The sequence below is a fragment of the Rhododendron vialii genome, chromosome 10a (assembly GCF_030253575.1).
Source record: "Rhododendron vialii isolate Sample 1 chromosome 10a, ASM3025357v1".
Classification (NCBI taxonomy): Eukaryota; Viridiplantae; Streptophyta; class Magnoliopsida; order Ericales; family Ericaceae; genus Rhododendron; species Rhododendron vialii.
In genome coordinates this window covers 37,223,963-37,237,248 of record NC_080566.1, presented here as the reverse complement: position 1 = coordinate 37,237,248, position 13,286 = coordinate 37,223,963, and the positions used below count along the sequence as shown (strand labels likewise).

The 13,286-nt window shown below is 37.4% G+C and overlaps 1 protein-coding gene across 1 annotated transcript; it reads right to left on the bottom strand.

Moving 5' to 3' along the window:
* Positions 1 to 6,612: 6,612 nt before the first annotated feature.
* Positions 6,613 to 10,824, bottom strand: LOC131304106 (uncharacterized). Its single transcript, XM_058331212.1, has 4 exons — positions 10,436 to 10,824; positions 8,063 to 8,851; positions 7,315 to 7,362; positions 6,613 to 7,094 (listed from the first exon to the last, which is right to left on the bottom strand). Exons 1-4 carry the CDS (start codon positions 10,616 to 10,618, stop codon positions 6,774 to 6,776), a joined length of 1,341 nt encoding a protein of 446 aa, XP_058187195.1. The 5' UTR covers positions 10,619 to 10,824; the 3' UTR covers positions 6,613 to 6,773.
* Between the last annotated feature and the right edge of the window lie 2,462 nt (positions 10,825 to 13,286).

The window sequence follows — 13,286 nt, the reverse complement described above, 5'->3', positions numbered from 1 at the left end:
TCTCTCCGTCCCAATTTGTCCAATTGTCGAAATACGTGTTTTTCAAAAATATACTTATATCTTATATTTTATAATGTTTTTTCTAATTTTGAAGATTTTGTATAATAAAACTAATTGAAATCTATCAAACAAGATCCATATTGCATATTAAAAACATTACAAATTGAAAATTATAGCCAATTCTTTGAGAGATCAAACGCTCTCAAAAAGTCAAAAAGTGGACAAACAAACCGGGACGGAGGAAGTAACTTGGGTTGTACATATCTCAAAACGGATCAGGCAATATAGTGGTGCAGGGGTGCACTAAAACTCTTCAAGGTAAGAGTATCTCAAAACGGATGAGGGGATATTGTAGTGCAGGGGTGCACTAAAATTCTTCTAGGTAAGAGTAGTTTCTTTTCGGGAAGAGTCTTTTAAAAAAAGTTTAACTATTAGAAATACTTTTGAACGGTTGGAGTACCGCACTACAATCCCATAGTGCGTCCCTGCACTACAAAATCATCCCCGGGTCCGAAACGGAAACATCTAAAGTATGATCTTGAATTTTGTGTCAAAATTTAGTGAATTTTGTCAATGTAGTAGAGAACGTATGTGTTGACTGTTGAGCCTTCTTGCCTCCTTGACTTCAGAAGATTGATTGAGGATGAGCCCTGGCCTGGTGATATTTGTACTCCTCAAGTCTGAGGTGTTCTACTATAGTACTAGTTGTTTTGACTTTTGATGGTGCTCTTTCCAACCAAAAGGAGGACTTGTTTGGTCGTCCCATTATTCTATTTTGCAATCTATGTTTTCAGATTTGGATTTTTAACGATTTGGGAGCTGGTTATAGAATGAATTCTGCAAAAAGGCATTATCAGAAATAATACCGACGGGATTCAAAAATCACATCTAAATGAGTTTTTTGGACTTTAGTTATACTTTCACTCACAATTTTTTTTTGCAAATTTTATTCTGCCCATAACATCCAAATACTTCTACATAGTCTTGTTATCATTCATAGATTTATGATATATGATGCACAATCTATAATCTAAAAATAATTGTTTCCCAAACACCCAGAAGCAAAAGCATTTTTTGAATTGTTGTTTCTTTTTTATTTTTTGACGAGGAAAAACTTTTATACTCTAAACTAAAAGCGATTATAAAAGCGAGGGAGTGTAACAAATCAACGGGCCACACACTCAAGTTCAAAGATTGGCACTCAATTCATAATGGGAAGCATTTTTTTGGTTGGTTAATTAGAGCATGTGTGCCCATTCATGCCATTTGCCGAAGTCACTTTTTGGTAGTGTACAGTGTCATTTTGCCAAAAAGTGACAGTGTTGCTCCACCAATGCAATGTCATTTTGCGAGCACCACAATTTCCACCATTTTCAATTAGCTTAAACTAACTAGTAATTTTTATCAACTCCTATTTATAATGCTGTAGTAATTAATTTCTTCACTAACAATGATATATGATTTTTAAACTACATTAAGAAACAAATAAACATGAAAATATTTCTTAACCTTTTATTTATGAGACTTAAACACATAATTAGAAAGAAAAATGATAAACTATCAAAGTGGTGGATCAAGCCCCCCAAAATTCCGCAAAAGGGCAAAATATAAATTCTATAAAAGGGTAAAATAGTAAAACAATCTTTAAAAAGGGGCTAGACGAAATAGCTCTAAAAAAAAGGTCCGCACGGAACCCCAAACAAAATATGAGACCGGCCAAGAATTCCCCGAATAAAGGCCCATGAAGCCGATTTCATGTCTGTCCACTTTCGGCCTAATTTTTCCAATTGGGTCCCTTGGTGGGAAGATATTATTATTACGGAGTATTTTTTTTTGATCCGCGTGGGAAGATATTATTGAAAAACTACTTTAATTCTAAAATATCTAGTTCTAAAAGTTCTAGAATTTCCTTATGAAATATCTAGAGTTTTTTGTGAGAATTAGTCATATATGTAATTCTAGAATTATCTCAAAGTTTTATCTTATACAAAAATATCAAACCAAAATAAAAGTTTGAGTTCAAGTGTAATATAAATACTCTCGTTCCCCACTCTTGTCTTTATTCTCCATCTTCCAAAAATCTTGTCCAACTATCTTGGACGCGGGGGCGCTGCTGTCCCCTTAGGGACAGCGGGGACAGCAGCTTGCGGCTGTGCCCGAATTCTGGGCCTACTCCGGTCTCGCTCCGACGATCGGAAGCGTTCACTTTGTAGAGCTCGTTGAGTAGAATAACTATGCAAAAAATAGCCTAATTGGATATCATTGCCGGATTGGAACCTTTTTATCTTGAAAAAAATGGATCCGAAACACTAGATCAAATCCATTGTAACTCATGGACCGAGAGTTATATGGGTTCCAATCAGACACTTAATGATATCCAATTAAGCTGATTTTTTGCATAACTATTCTACTCGAAAAGCTCTACGAAGTGAACGCTTCCGATCATCGGAGCGAGACCGGAGTGGGCCCAGAAATTTGGGCACAGCTGCAAGCTGCTGCCCCAAGGGGACAGTAGCGCCCCCACTCTGAACTATCTTGTCTCCAGTATTATCCCTTTTCCAAAAATCTTGGCCAACTAATCTTGTCCAACTAAACAATAGAAACTCTTATTCTTCTAACAAATGTATCTTAAGATAAGCAATACGTATCCCGATAAAATCTATACAAATGAAAAAAAGATACACAATACGTATCCCGATTTGAAAACACTAGTTCCTAATAATTTTTGAAAAATTCACAAGTCTAGACAAAACATCTCCTTTATCTGAAAAAATTTCAGATAAAGTCTCAAATTGAATCTTTTACAAAATCAACAAAGAAACTCACCACTAATGTATTGAATCTTTCACAAAATCAACAAAGAAACTCACCGCTAATGTTGCAGTGATCACAAAACGGTGTTGGAGAATTCTTCTCCTCTTCGGTGTAGGAGAATTCTTCAACTCTTCGATGTTGTAGAGAGGGACATCAAACGCCCTGTTTTGGTGGGAAACCAGTATGCCAGAAATGAAGGAGGGGAAACGTGACAAATGTAGGAGGGTGGGATAGAGGGGTTATAGGACAGGGGATCTGAGTCCTCTTCTGCTTCATATGGGTGTACTACGATAATGTATTTCTACATAACGTACTAGGATAAAGGCTACGTGCTCTGAACGAAATAATCGTGTCCATTGATTTGATTTTCTCTCGGATAATTTATAGAGCTTGTAAGTGTAAAATTTGGAGGTTGAATTAATCATGAATGTTTGTGAGGAGGTATGACCAAATGGTAATGATGATATGTTTAGGCAATGTATTAATTTGGTATGCATGGACATCGCTATGAATGTAAGTTTTGGGTTAAGATACGGATGGAAAATAATAATCGGTAGTTATGATTTTTATACCAACACAAATGAGAACCAGAATTGTTGATATAGTAATTCTGAAAAAGAAACCGATTTTGTAGTCATGGAATGAAAAACACTAAAGTTAAGCATAGTTTGTACATACCAGCATCATTTTACAGGACCATAGTGGATTATTTTTGTGCATACCATTTAAAAGTTAAACATAGTTTGGTATTCCCATCTACCCGCACAATTAAAACTCTCTCCTCCTCGAGGCTTGTTGTTCCGGTGGGTAGATCGATATCTGATAATCTACATTTATGTACATATGAAGTTGACGATTCTAAAGTCCACACATTAAGTCGTAGGAAATTTTTTTTTTTTTAGACGAACAAGATCATAGCATTAAACACCAAACTAATTACATCCACGAGTTAGAGCAGCCCGAGCTATATTATAAGCTGCTTATCCACAAGTCTAGACACCTTTACAATCTTAACATAATTAAAAGAAGAACATAAAAAACAAAGGGTAAACTACAGTTAACCCCCTCTAACTAAGCCTCACGTGCACTTTGCCCCCTCTAACTTTTTTTTTGGCACTCAACCCCCTCTAACTAACTAAAATTCAAACGGTCATAATTTCAAACGGTCATAACTTTTTCGTCCAAAATCGAAAACATGCAAATTATATATCGATTTCGAGGTCTTGAAGTCAACTTTCTAATGACACCAAAATCACATCACTATTCAAAGAACACAGAAAGTTATGATCAAAAGAGTAAGGGCTGGTAGACAGAAAGACCGTATTGATCAAAACTTTCTGCGTGCTTTGAATCGTGATGTGATTTTGGTGTCATTATAAAGCTGACTTCAAGACCTCGAAATCGATATATAATTTGCATGTTTTCGATTTCGGACAAAGAAGTTATGACCGTTTGAAGTTATAACCGTTTGAATTTCAGTTAGTTAGAGGGGGTTGAGTGCCAAAAAAAAAAGTTAGAGGGAGCAAAGTGCACGCGAGGCTTAATTAGAGGGGATTAACTATAGTTTACCCAAAAACAAAAGTCCTTAAAGGTTAACTCTGTAAGCTAGCAGCGGCTCCTTGAGGATTACATAATAAGTCAGTCAGAGACAAATTAAGCAGCAAAGAAGCTTTCACTTAAGATATCTACTACATCCTCGTCATCTTGTTCCTCTTCAGAAGCTTCAACGTTGCCTGCCCGCCCGAACCCAAGGCTGGCTGACATGTTTGGCTTTGCCTTCAAGTTCCTGCAAACAACAATTTAAAATCGTTAGTGGGGCCTGTTACTACTGTTACCTACCAATTCATCTTTGGTGTTGAAATGCATTCCATAAAATCAGTATTCTTTTCCAATTCATCCAATCCAAAGCATGAACAAAAATGTTTTTCCAAGTAATGATTGACGAAGCAATCACCTTTTGGATGCTACTTTGATCCACAGTTTACCTCTTCCAATATTACTATGAAAACAACATTGGCGGATGCTCGGAGCTAGAAATATCTAACAACTCTGATCCGAAATCCTACAGATTGGCCGTCGCAAACCACTCGTACTCGTCAAATACGGAGGATAAGCACCACCTCGGAAATTTCCTGAAGCACCCCACTACCCAACCAGTTCGGTGCGAAAACAATCCGTTGGCAGCGAACCTTGAAGCTAAGAACAAGTCACAGGCTTGTTGTTTGTTTTGAGGATTTTGAATTTGATTTTGTAATGATTAGGGTGGGGAGATAGGGGTAATGATTGGAGAGGGATAGAGATAAATATAAAAGTAATAATTTGAGATATGGATAATGAGTGAATTTTGGAGTAGAATAATAATAAAGGCCAAAATCCAAATCCTCAACCGAACAAGGCCATAGTTTGCCTCAAGGTATATACTCCATAAATTATCTAATTTCAAGGTATGTTTGTGTGCCAGAACTGAGTCACCTTAGTTCTCAAGAAGGGGTCACAAATCTAACCGAGAGATAACACAACGAAATCAAACTGAGAAATAACGCAAGCAAATCTAACTTTCTAACACAAGTTCACAACCCCAGAATAGGTGACAATCATACACCCACGAAAACACCTCAGGCCATACGAATTTACATTAGGATATCCGGTGAGAGAAGAAAAATCATGCTCATTTAATAAGAGAAATGATTTTGCCACTCCATATTTTTGTTAACGCCACTCCCCTGTAAGTATATATTTGCACCAAAAATACACTTGCAGTGGAGTGACATTAAAAAAAAAAAAGTGGCAAAATCAGCATTCTTTAATAAAGAGCAAATTCAGTGAGGAAGGAACCTTAAATTCCTGATAAAGAGCAAGACTACGAGAGCTTACTTGTCCTCCACTTCCTCCGAGCAGTCATTGTATTTTCTCAATCATGGGAAATTCTTTTCTCTTTTACTAAATCTGCGCATTGGAGAGAGAGAGAGAGAGAGAGAGAGAGAGAGAGAGAGAGGAGCAAAGGCATGTCTAACTTGGCCCCAAACAACGACCTGTCGAGGGGCTGCTGTTAGCAGCGCTTTTCAAGCACCACAGGGACCCGGCCTCCAGTGAAACATAAACATATGGTCAAGGGAAATTGTACTATTATATTGCGCTACGTCGCCATGTTTTATTGATTGGGAGTTGGGACCACTGTTTTACAACGCGGCGCAATGTAATTGATTTGGAGGAAATAAATGTTTACACCGGCGGTGTAAAGAATTTATTATTCTCGTTAAGAGAAAATTTTAGTCTGATACAAATATTTTACTAGTACTTAAATGAACTCAATTTTTCACAACAATAACATAGAAACAAATCGTTCAAGATAAACGATTTTAATCATCGATGCAGAGTAGAGTGTAGAAGACACAAAGTGGGTTGCTCCATGTGACTCCAATTGCTACATTTGAACAAAATCGCTCTCCTTTCTCATGAGGCACCAATTTAAGTTTCCATCAGCCAATTCTCTTGTATGTTTTTGTCACTTCAAATGCTCCATGTTTTTGACAACTAAGCGTACATGCCAGATTACGCAGACTTCGACTAATTGCGAGCTCCTAAAGTTAACAACCGGTCCTCCAGTGACCCCAAAGTTTGAAACGTTTGGTCTCAATCTTGCCACCTCTTGAGAGCAAGCCCTTTGGTTATTGTCGCATGCAACCAGACCGAACTCTGTCGTTTGTCACTTCAAATAATCGTGTAAGACGAGGATCAAAGAACTGATAGGATGAAGGAGTTCAACAGATGCATACAGGCAGAGATTACCAACACCTATGTCAAATTCCTCGTTGATCTCATTTACTCACAATTATCATTTCATATTCTACATCTTTGTTAATAAAAAATATTTAAAAAAAAAGTCAAACCAACAAAACAGAATACAAAAACTAAATCACAAGCACTACTCATGCAGGAGGTCAGAGCAAAACCATGCCTCATTTGCCCACCTTTATCTGGAGTTTGCTTATCCCCACTTCTACTTTTCCCAGACTAGATTCACTCTTCACTTCTTTCTGGATCAGGTTCCTTGTGTTGAGCCATGGGTGTTGTAGATATTGCTGAGCAGTTGGTCTCTTCTCTGGCGCAAAATCGAGGAGGGGAGTTAGAAACTCTGCAAACTCACGAGCATCGCTGTCGCAGAATTTGAATTTGTCGACCAGAAAACGATCAAGCGGACAGTATTTCAGCCTCCGGATCCTCTTCAGATCACCGTGTCTATCGAAGTAGTCTTTGGATCGGGCCCCTCCTATGGCTATCTGTTTCACCAAATACAAATGGGAATCGTCATCTTGGGTGGTTCCCCGTTGAAAAGAGGGGATAATATGCAGAACTTTAAGTAGGGAGTCATTACTAGACTTCTAATATAGACCATTTGGTGGAGAAAAGAAAACATGCAATCATATATTTCAAGACAAAAACATGCAAACATTCAAGTGAATACCCAGCCAACAAGTGTCGTGTCATGTGGTGACTCACCTTCTTTGGCATCTTCCCGAGGAGTTCCATCATTAGAGCAAGGTGATCCTGCCAAAAAAAAGGCAAAAAACTCGTTCACACCAACAGGCAAAGCTAGTTCATTCTGATGTAACAAACTTGTTCCACACATTATGGGCGAGTCACAAATAATCACGTGTAAAGTCTCAGTTCCAAGAAGAATTACAAGTGCTTATATTTCCTATGCAAACAATAAATACCGTTGCTAAGGAGACCTTTCAGTTCATAGTACTCCCAAATCACAGTGCAACAACCAAGTCACTTTTATTTTTGGATTCTTTTGGTGAACAATGAAGTCCATTTCCGGTAACAAGTTGGTCCACGGAAACACTCCGGCCAAGCAAAATCCTAAAAAGAAATAGGTTCCAGTAGGGAGTAATCGTCTCATAAACTGTAATACCCTTTTGACGTTATGAAGGGTATTAACGCAGCTTCTCTCACAAGTTAGGAAAACGTATATTAGGTAGATAGTAAAATAACTGTGGAAACAAAGTGCAACATGATGGTCATCATTTATAGTTAGCCTAAGCTATTCCTGTTTCTAGTTTGCTGAATCATGCTTGTGAAAACTTGATGTCAACTTCATATCAATCATCTTAGAGAGACATTAATGAGGCTGTCAAAATGCGCTTGCCTTACTCTCGTTCATTTCCACATAACAACAATTACAAGATATCATATAACAATGGTACTATACCAGTATTATAGGCAAGAGGCAAAACTATAGTACCTCGTCTTCATCAAATCCTTGTCCACACTTGGGAGTAAACATCATTTCCCCCGTAGCAAGCTCAAAGGCGATGCAAGCAAATGACCACATATCAACAGAGAAGGAGTACCTGGAGCGAAGTATAACTTCAGGGGCTCTGTATTGCCTTGTTTGGATTTCCTCTGTAAACTGTTTATCTGCCCAACAAGCATTTCCAAAATCCACAACCTTGCACCTCATATCAATCCCATTCAGGCATCTTTCTACCGTCGGATTTCCTCCTATCCCACCCACTGAAGCACGTCTCTCTGATATCCCTACCACAGCCCTCCTTGCCCTCCTCTTTAGCTTTTTTTCAATAAAATTCATTGTGACCCCGCCATTTGGATACCCTTCAGGCTTTTCAAGAATAGGGGCGCGACCAGACCTAATAGGGTCTTTGGCGGGGTCAATAGCGGAAACGAGAAGAATATTTTCAGGTTTCAGGTCTGTGTGGATTATACCAAGTTCTCGATGCAGATAATCCAGTCCAATCAAAATGCATTTGCATATCTCCCTCACTTTATTCAACTCAAGACCTTTATAACGTTTATATTTTGTTAGCCGGAGCAGGCTATCACCTAGAAACTCAAGGACCATGCACAAATGTTGTCCATTTGGGCCTGTATGCTTGAATTGATCAACTAATCTTACAACACACTTGCTAGTTGAGGGGTCACCCTCAGCAATAGCAGAGAGAACTTCAATTTCATGTAAAGCAGCTTGAGCGAATTGGGGTGCACTTTTCTGAATCTTAAGAGCAACGTACCTCTACAAGAAGAAAAACAACAATATCGTCAGTACAATATGTCCTGAGACAGATCTGGTCAAGTATAATGTTAGTAACCTTAAGAACATGGAAAAAAGATGCAGCACAAAATCATTGTATAATATTCTCAAATGAGAAGCTCATAAGATCGCAAAACACTTTCCCAGCAGGTGTTCCTTTTGCAAAGGAATACTTCATGTAAGAAACAAGCAGAGGCCGGGTTTTCTAAAACATATAGATTATCTTTTCAGATTAAACGACCCCACTAGAAAGCACCCAATTGTGAAGGAACACCCTTTTTGTGAGAAATTACATGCTTCTGGTTTTTGGTTCCATAATTTACGTCAACAGCGTATGCAATAAAAACCCAAAGTTGTCTTGTTCTCATTTACAGGAGTGAAGAGAAAAGATTAAAGATGGAACAAATGTGGGCGTACGCTCTAAGTCAGTGTTCTCATTTCCAAGAGTCTAGAACACCATCCCCTTACTAGGCAAACAGAAGTAAAAAGATTGAAAAGAATATAATCAATCGCAATTAAGAAAGACTGTGGGAGAGATCAGAGAGAAATAGAGACTGCTCATGTGAGAGAGCTGGTGATAAATCGACACACACTTGGGTGTGGCAAAGGCCTAGTGGGCTAGGGATGATGCAGAGGGTAGCGGAGTTTAGCTGGGTTCGGCTCGGGTAGGTGGACTAGAGACTTGAAAAGGTGGAGAATAGCCAACCACGTCAGGAATAACAGTTTTTTCGGCCGAGTGGAGGAGGATGCATATGTCCAACTGCTCGTCCTATTGGTTTACACTTCCCCTCATGACTAGCCCGATCAATGATCAATAGTTTGTAAGCTGCCTTCATTCAATCTTCCCGAAAGGACACCGCAGTGCAGATCTGTAAGGTCGAGTTTAGCAAGGTATTGCTCCTACTACTAATCATTGTTTGTCTAATATTTGAACGGATGTGCAAGAAATACGCATGAATAACGTATCACCAGGACTTAGTCGTCTAGGGTAACCATCAAAGTGTAAATAGCAGTTCCAAAAATATTCCACTACAGAAATGAAAATCCGTCTCCTAAAGTAAATAAAAACTAAATTTGGAGCAAGATAAATAAAAACAAACAAGAAGAGACCGAGGTGAGAAATGAGCCAAACGAGCCCAAACGAGCCGAGCAGGTATTTGATCAAGCTTGGTTTGAAAACTTAACGAACTACGAAAATATGTTTGCGCTTAACTTGTTTATATGAGACGAATCGATCTTAAACGAGCTTTAATCAAGCCAAACATGAGCCGATCCCAAGCTGCTTGAATTTTGCCGAATGAGCCAAGTAGTAGCATGTTCAAACTTGGTTTAAAATCTTAACGAGCTCCAAAAACATGTTCAAGCTTGGTTTGTTTATCAATCTTGAACAAATTTTGAACGAACTAACACGAGCTCAAACTCGATTCAAGTAGCTTTGGTTCGTTTAGCAGCCCTAAACTTGGTTATTGACAAATCTACCAATCAAAAATTGTTTGTATCCAATTAATAAAAAAACGGGAAATGATTAAAAACTGTTCAAAATAATGGAAATGGGGAAAGACGTACGGCGGATCGGGTGTCGTAAGCGAGCCAAACGGTGGAGAACTGGCCCCACCCGAGCTTCCTCTGGGCGATATAACGGCCGCCGTTGAACGAATCGCCGACTCTCACGGCGTGGTAGCCTCCCTTACGATATGAATCCACGCCCTCTTCCTCCTCCGACGACCCACTGGACGACGAACACGACATGATCTCTCTCTCTCACTATCACTTCTTCGGTGTCCGATTTCGAACTGATTTTCTTATCAGTTTGTATAGTTGTTCGTTGGGATTTGCCAATGATCTAGAGAGAGAGGGGACGGAGATGTATGCGTGTACGGAGGGATGTAGTAGAGGGAGAAGGTTCTCTCCTTCGGTCCTTCCCTTCCGTTCCGCCAAGTTTTAAGTATTTATTTCTCATTTTACGAGATTCTTCCTTCTTTCGTACCCAATACATTATTTTTACCTCAAAAAATAAGTTATTTTAGTTAGTAGAACATATTCCGTAAATAAGCAGTGAGATTGATCACAAAATTAGTTAAGATGCGTGTAAATTGATCCAGACATCTAAGTTATTATTTTAATTGGACTCCCGCAAATAAGCAGTGAGATTGGCGGTCTCAAAATTAACCGAGATACGCAAAAGTTAATCCAAACACCAAAATTATTCAAAGAAGTTAGACTTCCCGTGAGTAAGCAGTGAAATTAACCTCAAAATTAATCGAAATATGCATAAATTTGACCCCGGACACATGAGTTATCCAAAGGAAATAAGGAGAAAGGGGAAGCTGACGAGGAGGGGCCCGGGTTAATACTGTGTGTTGGTCTTTCCCCACAATCCACATGGCGAGAGCTGCTTTTCCCACCCCCTCTGACACAGCCGACTCCCGACCCCACCCCCTCCTTCCCGTTTTAACCCCCCGCGCTCCTTTTTTTTCTTCTTCTTCTTTTTTTTCTAATTTTCAATTTTTTCTTTATTTGCTTTCTTTCCTATTTTTCCTCCTCTTTTTTTTGATTAACTGAAATTCTATTTTCAATTAACCACCACAATACCATATTTAAGATCAACGTTTTGCGCCCCAGCTAATATATTTCTATGCTTTCAAAAATCTATATAAAAAAACGAATATATATAAGTACAACATTAACCAGTTCAACGAGCACTCTAAGACTTTTTATTTAGTTTAGAGCTCTTAGAGTGCCCATTGAAAGATTTTAGAGCCAAAAATTTATTAGAACCATTTAGGATGAAATGCTTAGAAAACTAACGTCTTTGCACTGATTCAAACGGATTGAAAATTAAAACACTTATTTTTTTAAACCGTTTATATATTAAAAAATATAGTTAAAAATTAATCTAACTATTTTTTTCCTATATATATATATATATTAAAAAATATAGTTAAAAAAAGTATTTCAATTTTCAATCTGTTTAAACCGGTGCAAAGATGTTATTTTTCTAAATATTTCATCCTAAATGGTCGTAGTAAATTTTAGAATACACTTATTTTTTTAACTATTTTTTAATGTATAAACGGTGTAAAAAAATAAGTGTTTCAATTTTCAATCCGTTTGAATTGGTTCAAAGATGTTATTTTTCTGATCATTTCATCCTAAATGGTCGTAGTAAATTTTTGGCTCTAAGGCCATTCAACGAGCATCCTAAAACTCCTTATTTAGTTTAGAGCTCTTAGGATGCCCATTGAAAGACCTTAGAGCCAAAAATTTATTACGACCATTTAGGATAAAATAATTATAAAAATAATACCTTTGAACCGATTCAAACGGATTGAAAATTGAAACACTTATTTTTTTACACCATTTATATATTAAAAAAATAATTGTAAAAAAATAAATGTTTCAATTTTCAATCCATTTGAACCGGTACAAAGATGTTATTTTTATGATCATTTCATCCTAAATGGTCGTAGTAAATTTTTGACTCTAAGGCCATTTAACGAGCAGCATCCTAGAATTCCTTATTTAGTTTAGAGATGCCCATTGAAAAGTTTTAGAGCCAAAATTTTATTACGACTATTTAGGATGAAATAATTAGAAAAATAATATCTTTGAACCGATTCAAACGGATTGAAAATTGAAACACTTATTTTTTTACACCGTTTATATATTAAAAAAATAGTTTAAAAAATAAGTGTAAAAAAATAAATGTTTCAATTTTCAATCAGTTTGAACCGGTATAAAGATGTTATTTTTCTGATCATTTCATCTTAAATGGTTGTAATAAATTTTTGGCTTCAAGACCTTTCAATGGACACCCTAAGAGAATCTTGAAACTAAATAATGAATCATAGGGTGCTCGTTGAAAGGTCTTAGAGCAAAAAATTCATTATGACCATTTAGAATAAAATGATAAAAAAAAATACGATCTTCACCCCAATCAAATTAAATTGAAAATTGAAGCACTTAATTCTTGAATTATATTTTTTCATATAGAAATAGTGTATTTATAAAAATTAAATAAATAAGATAAAAGTAATTAAATAAAGAAAGAAATTAAAAACTGTGAGGGGGGGGGGGGGGGGCGGGCGGGGGTAGTGCCGGAAAAAGGGGGTGGGGCTGGGAGTGGTGTGGTGTCAGGGGAGGGGGAATAGCAATTTACCCACGCGGCTTTCTCCACTTGTCTCTCTCCTTTTTCAGAGAGCAAACCGCCACCTCTCTGTCGATGCTTCCAATTTTGGGTTTAGGATTGTGATGAAGTACCACATTCGTCCTGTAATATTTGTGCGGTCAGCAAAACGAAATCTTAAAACATAATCCAATTTTTGCTAGAAAGATTTAATTTTTTTCAACAACTTACTAGATATCAATGAATTTTTTTAATTTATGAAAAAAGTTTGAATTATTTTTAAAAGATATT